The sequence below is a fragment of the Elephas maximus genome, chromosome 2, assembly GCF_024166365.1.
Source record: "Elephas maximus indicus isolate mEleMax1 chromosome 2, mEleMax1 primary haplotype, whole genome shotgun sequence".
Taxonomy (NCBI): domain Eukaryota; kingdom Metazoa; phylum Chordata; class Mammalia; order Proboscidea; family Elephantidae; genus Elephas; species Elephas maximus.
The window spans coordinates 208,971,182-208,978,791 of record NC_064820.1 but is presented as its reverse complement, the minus strand read 5'-3'; the positions used below and the strand labels follow the sequence as shown (position 1 = coordinate 208,978,791).

The 7,610-nt window shown below is 34.2% G+C and overlaps 1 protein-coding gene across 1 annotated transcript; it reads right to left on the bottom strand.

Annotated features, from left to right (window-relative positions):
- Nucleotides 1-516: 516 nt before the first annotated feature.
- LOC126068034 (olfactory receptor 2L5-like) lies at nt 517-1,455 on the bottom strand. Its single transcript, XM_049870395.1, has one exon. The coding sequence runs from the start codon at nt 1,453-1,455 to the stop codon at nt 517-519; it is 939 nt and encodes a 312-aa protein (XP_049726352.1).
- Nucleotides 1,456-7,610: the final 6,155 nt, after the last annotated feature.

The following is a 7,610-nucleotide window of genomic DNA, read 5'->3' as shown; positions in this document are numbered from 1 at the left end:
GTATCTGCCAGTTCTAAATATTAGGAATATAAGAATAGTTTCATAGCCACTAAAAGTAAAAATTAATAGAAATAAACCTAAGATTCATTCGCTTTCAAATTGCTTCCATTCTAAAATATTTATAGTTCTGTTGCCCTAAGTTATTTGTGTTGAAAAATAAATTAAATATAGTAGAACTGTATGCTGAATAGTAAATTCAAGTTAGGCAGTTTCCATTTCCCTTTTCTACATTTTAATAAAACCTTACCATTCAGAAGTTATTGGAAAATGTATTTATTTACATTGATGGAAAAATCATCACCAAAAAAAATGTAAAAACAGTGGGCTGAAGATATACTTTTTTTTTTTTTGATAAAATGTCACTTTTTTAATCCTTTAAATTTAGTCCTTGTCTTCATGTCTTGAATAATATTTTCATAATGACTGTGCAGTCCTGAAAAGATTTGCACCTGAAGCTTGGACACTGATGCAAGAGCTTTTGTTTATACTTTCAAAAAAAAAAAAAAAAGGTTTTGTCTACGCTTTCACAAAGAATATTCTCTGAAGAACTCTTCTCAGGGCCCCCATCACCTCCTTGTTCCTAAGGCTGTAGATGACTGGATTGATCATAGGCGTGATGGTGGTGTAGAAAACAGCAAGAATCTTGTCTTCTGCTGGAGATCGGAGTGATCTTGGGCATAGATAGTTGTAAGCAAAAGGTGCACAGTACAAAGTCACCACAGTGAGGTGGGTACTGCAAGCTGAATAGGCCTTCTTCCTTCCTTCTGTTGAGGGCATGCGGTAGACAGCAAGGAGAATTTGGACATAGGAATAAGTAATGCCAGTGAAAGGAAACATGAGGAACAAGGTGGTGCTCACAAATACCGTGTACTCATAGTCCCAGGTGTCCATGCAAGCCAGAGCCAACTTGGCTGGGACATCACAGAAGAAATGATTGATGGCTCTGGATTGGCAATAGGGTATGTGGAGTGCATATGCAGTACGGGCACAGGAGTTAATAGACCCCATTATCCAAGATCCTGTAGTCATAAGCACACAAGCACTTTTGGTCATACATATAGGATAGTGAAGAGGAAAACAAATGGCCAAGTAACGGTCATAGGCCATAGATGCCAAGAGAAGTGGTTCTGTACCTGCCAAAGTCAAAAAAAAGAAACTCTGGACTCCACATCCAATGAAGGAGATAGACTTGTTTCCAAACAGAAAGTTGGAAGCCATCTTGGGGACAAAGGTGGAGATGTAATTCAGGTCCATGAGTGAGAGCTGACTAAGTAGGAAATACATGGGCGTGTGGAGATGAGTGTCCAGGAAAATGAGGAGGATCATGGACAGGTTGCCAATCAGAGCCATTAAGAAAGTGAGAATGATGAGAATGAAGAGGAACAGGCCCATCCTTGATGGCGGGAACAACGCTAATAAGGTGAAATCAGTTGATGTTTGGTTGTAATTTTCCATCAGGCATTCATGTGTTTTTTCTAAAAACAGAGAGAATAGTAAATAAGCTAGGTAAGTAAGTCAAGTCAAGCTTTATTTATTTATTTATGCTTAGTTTACTTAGACTGTGAATTATGCATGAAATTTACTTCTCTTAAATAAAGGACTAAACTTCGCTACTTTGAAAAAGAAATCTTATTTTCTGACCTCTAGATCAAATTTGACGAGGCAAACATTTATGACCAAAATATGTCATAAGAAATCTATGAATTCATAGAAAAAAAATGTATAATGATTTAGTAGGATATGGATGTTTCATTGTCTTACATAAAATTAGGGACCATCAAGGTTGGATCTTATACTCAAATCATATACATTGAAAATCTATTATAGACTCATAAGCCACTTTTTATGATCTTCAGGAGATGATGTTTTTCTTCAAAGTTTATATTCTAAGATTTACAGCAGCAGTTCATCAGCTCGTGTTGAGGAGCTATATTTCTTTCTTCACTGTTCTGTGTGCAATAATGCCAAATCAAACTTCCTTGAAGGCAGGTATCATTTTTTGGGTCTCCTGTTCAGAAAGAAATCCATAATGAATTATCATTGCAAATGCTATTTACACAAAGTCAGTTTAAGTCATATGTTTTTTTTATTATTATTTTCAATTTTCTCTGCTATGCGTTCCCTTCTACCCACTCACCCAATTTCCAAATTTGTAGTTAAAGCAGACCTTTTACTGAAGTGTCTATATGCCGGTGACCATCGTAGCTGCTGTGACTCTGCTCAAGCTCTCCCCAAAGAGGAAGCGCTTTCTGTCATTCTGCTTCCCTGATGTTTAGCTGACATAACACATTGCATAGTGGCACCTTCTTATTCATTCTTCTTTTTCTGAATTTTTTTTGTAATTAAAATCCAAGTACACAATTATTAAGTCATAGAAATATTACAAATTTAAAAAGAAAAAGTATATACAGTATTGAGAAATTAAGAATGAGAGCAGGAGATGAGACAATGAAAGGTGAAAGAGTTCAGGACCTTTGTAAGAAGGACTGGTCTCTCACTTAAATGTAAAAAAGAAGAGTACCTTGAGAATTTTCTCTGTGGGGGTGCATGGGAGAATTCTCCATAATGAAGACCTCAAATGTGCACTCTCTGTATGCTATGTTAGAAAAGAGTTATAGTGTTTAGGTCTGAAGTATTACTTTAAAGATAAAGTCACCACACCTTTGAGAAAGTCTCCATAATGATAAGAGGAAGATCCAGACACATAGGGATGGATTACCAATAAGCAAGGTACACATGGGCTTACTTGGTCTTGCTTACCAATCTGTAGTGCACAATTTCACCTGTGGTGAAAAACAGTTGAATCTGTGTACTACAGATTAGTAAGTAAACACAAGCTGGCGAGTACCTTTCTTACTGTAAGCTTTTGCACACCTTGCTTACTGGTTAATCTTCCTCTGCACACGTATGTGCATACACACACAAATACACACACACACATATACAGTGAGTTAAAGATGATTGAGAAAACATACAGAAAGAGAAAAAAAATTTCTAAAAAGGATTTCAAATCTTCAGAGAAGAATGAGAAGTTATTAAATCAACATTACAGACTATCATGGTATAAAAGGAAGTGCCAGGTAACGAGAAAAGGCCCCTGGGAATTAAAAATATAATAATACATATAAATGATTCAATTAAAAATTTGAAAGATACTGTGGAGAAAATCTCGCAGTTCAAAAAGACAAACAACAAACAAAAACATAAAAGGATCGGTATTTAGAAAAGTTAAGAGAACGAAAAGTTTAATATAGGAGGACCCTACATATGCTTATGGGTGTTCCTAGAAATGCATATAGCAAAAAAAAAATATGAAGTTAATATTACTGGAGGAAAATATTCTCTCAGAACTTAAATATGCAAACCACCACATTCAAATAGCATACAATGTAGCACATAGAAAAAAATTAGAAATATTTTATTGGGAAATATTTTCTTGAAAATTTTAAACCTCTTCTGGAAAATGTTTTCTTGAAAAGTCTCAATATCAGCTATAAAGAAAAGAGTCTAAGTTTCTTGAGAGAAACAATATTAATAATGGTAAGAAGTAATAGACACAGGAATGGCAATTACAGTCAAGTTTTCCAATAATGTTAAATTTTTATATATTAGCAACAAATTCCAGAAGCTGGAAAAATGTTGTCACACTCTCCTCCCAAGACACAATGTAGATGTAACCATGTAGGGAGAATGGAGGAAAAGGAAGGGGTATGGAGGAGGATGTGGGGAGTGTAGCACCTCATACACAATGACCTGAGGCATGAGACAGTATTTTGGATATAGGAATCAAGCTTTAGAAGATTAGCATGTTGTTTGCAAATATGGGGGTGAATATAGGGGAGAATGAATAAAATAATTAGATTGATACCATAGTATATAATTATTTTTGTAGTTTAAATTTTTGACAAGATAGAAAATGGGCTATTTGAAATTTTCAATGAAATTACCATTCCAATGGCTTCTATCATTTATAGTTTATATAGCGCTGTCTATGACAAAGTCTCCATGAAGAAGTTAATGTTATCCTAGTTAAAAGATGAAGAAAAAGAAGTACAGTACAATAATAATGAACGGAACATCAGATCTATTATTTGGCCCCATCTTTCATGACTTCCAATGCAAGATCTTTCTGATGACCCCTGTCCCCTGTTCTTATGTGCTAATGTCTTGTCCTCTGATATCATTAAAGGAACTGTGTTCCTGACAGGGAAGCAGTCTCAGCCATTGTTTCAAGCTCTAAAGTTATAAAGAGAAGAGGATGTTCTTTTTCTCATAAATGTAAAAATAAATCCAAATAAGTTATTTCTGTCCCTTTTCTATGCCTTTTTTCTACTCAAATAACAAAAGAGATACAAATATAGCCCATTTACGAAATGTTTCCACCTGTCTTGATTTTTATAATTCCCCTAAAACCTTGTAATTTGAGCATCAGCAATAATGGCATCCTATGCAGGAGAAAAGACCAAGCAGAAAACATTCTGATGATGGTTTCATAAAAGAGAAGGAGAAACTAGCCTTAAACATGGACCACATCTGTACATGGAAGGAAGATAGAGATGTAAACTTTTATTAACCATCTCCAGATAGTGGCCTTCCTTATTCACCTGCAAGTCTACGAAACAAGCAAAACAAGATGATTTTGTATGCATTAGCTCCATAAAGGTAACCCTACTTCCATACAAGTGACAAATCATACCTAATTCTGCATGTCTATACAGGAATTATTTTGAATTGCTATCAGGTGTCTAGATCTTACTCTGTAGTACATTGGCTTTCATAGGATCAGAATCAAATGACCCAGAAGAGTATCTTCTGACATCTAGAAAATGCATGGTATCCTTGTATGTAATTCTACATGTGATTCCTCATTGCATCAAAGGTTTCCACAACTAATTCAACTAAAGAGACAGAGAGTATATAATGCTTTATATTAGTTAGGTGTTTTAGGAAGTAATAATCTTATTTAATATTTAGACAAACTGTATGTAATTAATTAGACACGAGTAGAGTTTTTTTAGAGTTTAAGAATTGTAAATTTGTTAGGGTATAAAGAGATCATAAGTACACAGTGTTTGCTTCTAAATCGTATATCTTCATGAAATCCCACAATGGTCAATCATCAGCATTAGTCATAGAAGAATCGAGGAGTAGGTTAACAGATATTCTGATAGATAGATAGGGACTGGTTTCTAGCATACAGCCTTCAAATTTGGGTTTGGAACAGGGGTGCGTTTATGTTCTTTACTGCACAACTACGGAGTTTGAGTCAAAACTGGATCTAACTCTTGCTCTCCTACTTTTTAGTTAAGTAAATTGAGGTAGTGAATTTAACGCTTTAAGCCAGTAGTTTATATATGGAGCAGATATTAAAACAAAACAGAACAAAATGTAGATTATTGTAAACTGTATGTGAGATAATACATAGTGAATACTTAGTGTGAGCCTGGGTATAGACATCATGGAACAGTAACCGAGACCTTTATTCTCCTCATCATCACCATTGTCATTGCCATCAACATAATTGTTGTCTTTTCATTCAAATATTTGTCATCCACTACATTTGCATAGTGTTATAGTTTTCAAATTGTTAATATTCACTGCTCTATTTCTCACAATAGCTCTGTCAGGTTCTTAATAAAAGTGCAATTATTACTTCACTGGAAGTTTAATAATTTATAGAGGAGGTAAAATATAAAAAAATAAAATGCATAGTTAAAATCATAAAGCACTGCAATTAGGCACAGTTTGTATTCAAAAACAAAACCTGGATAACCATAGCACATCTACTAATCCTGTGATCTCTGAATTTTTTCCAGATGTTGTCCTTAAGATTTAGAAAATATTTTATTTTCTAATAGATAAGTAATTTTAGACATTCTTATTTTACCTCTAATATAACTTCCATTTTATATTTTCATATGAAATCTAGATAAGTAATCTCCAGGTATTTAATTATAAAGAGTGAGTCATATAAGGCAGAACAGCAAGTAAGACACAGCACTAACCACTCTTCACTCAAGGACAAGTAGAATGAAAGAAAGAAGTAAATGTAGGAAATAGGGAATGTCGACTTCACAACTGTAAGGGAGAGTTTGGGCTCTTAAGAATTAGCTTTACTAGTCTTGTTTCACTTGGAGCCATCAAAACCTTACTCCAATATGAATTGACACCTTTATTTCCAGTGACTCTCATCTCCCATCTAATACAAATAACACATTTATGAATTAGACTCAAAACAACCTTCCATTGTATTTCATACTGTAGGATTTTTGGTGAACAGTGCTGTAAAAAACGCGGCCACTACCCTACCTCCAACTCTACTTTGAATCTTCTAATTCTGAACTTGAACAACTCTTACATGAATTATGTCACTCAGTTGCTAAACTTGTCACTGTAAGTCCAGAATGATTTCAGTTTAGACATTAATTCACACTGCCAAAAGGGTTAATAAAATGGAATCGACCTATATGCAATCTCATCACTTACTTACATGAAAACACCTCTACTTATGGAGAATATAATTCATGTTACTAGCTCCATATTAAAGAATTCTAAACTTGGCTACACTCTTCACCCACCTCCAAAGTCTCCATCACAGGCTCCAGACACAACGCATCTTCCCGTCCTTAATAAATCCAATTTCTCCTCCAAGCCTTTCCTTAAATATAATTTGTTTTCTAAATTTATTTGCTCAGTTACAGATTATTCTTACATTTGTGGTTCCATTTTAGGTCATGTGAATTTTTATTATCTATTTTTTCACACAATCATAATTGTTTTGGAAGTGACCATATTTTCATAAATATGGTGCTTTTGACTGTAGGCCTGAGTCTATTCATCATAAATTCCGGACTCAGTTTCACAAATAATACCAACCATTTAGTGTGTATTCTATTTCCCTATGTTTTACCTTCAATTCACAGTGTTGTTGTCATGTGCTGTCGAATCAATTGCAATTCACAGTGACCCTGTAGGACAGAGTAGAACTGCCCTATAGAGTTTCCAAGGCTGTAATCTTTACAGAAACAGATCCCTACAACCTTCTTCTGCTGAGCAGCTGGTGTGTTCGAACTGCCAACCTTTCTGTTAGGTGTCAAGGAAGTGATTCAAAATCTCCCCAGTTCTTTCCAGAATTGTATTATAACATATGTTTTAGGTTTAAAAAGAGCTTCACGTCTTTAAAAGTGTACGAATATTCAAGCAACTCATTCATTTTTAATTTTTAAGGATATATATGAATACATATACAAATTTTATATAAATATACACTTACTTCCTCTTAGACTCAGTTAAGTCAAACAAAGTTTTCCTTTTGAAGTTTCCTCATTAATGAGATGCCTGAATATATTGTTTATTCTAATTCTTACAAATAGCAGTACCTAATTAATTCTAACCAAAGTTCTTTAACCATTTCGGAAGAGTTCCTGTTCATATATGATGAATAAAAATAAAAGTAAAATTTGGAATACTATCTTTTTTTGATATTCTTAACTTCACAAATCATTGGCTTGATCAACTGACAGTGATCTCACAGTCATCATGTGAACAAAGTTATTTTTCTGAATAAACTGCTTTGAATATATTCAAAACAAGAGTGTATATGCATATCT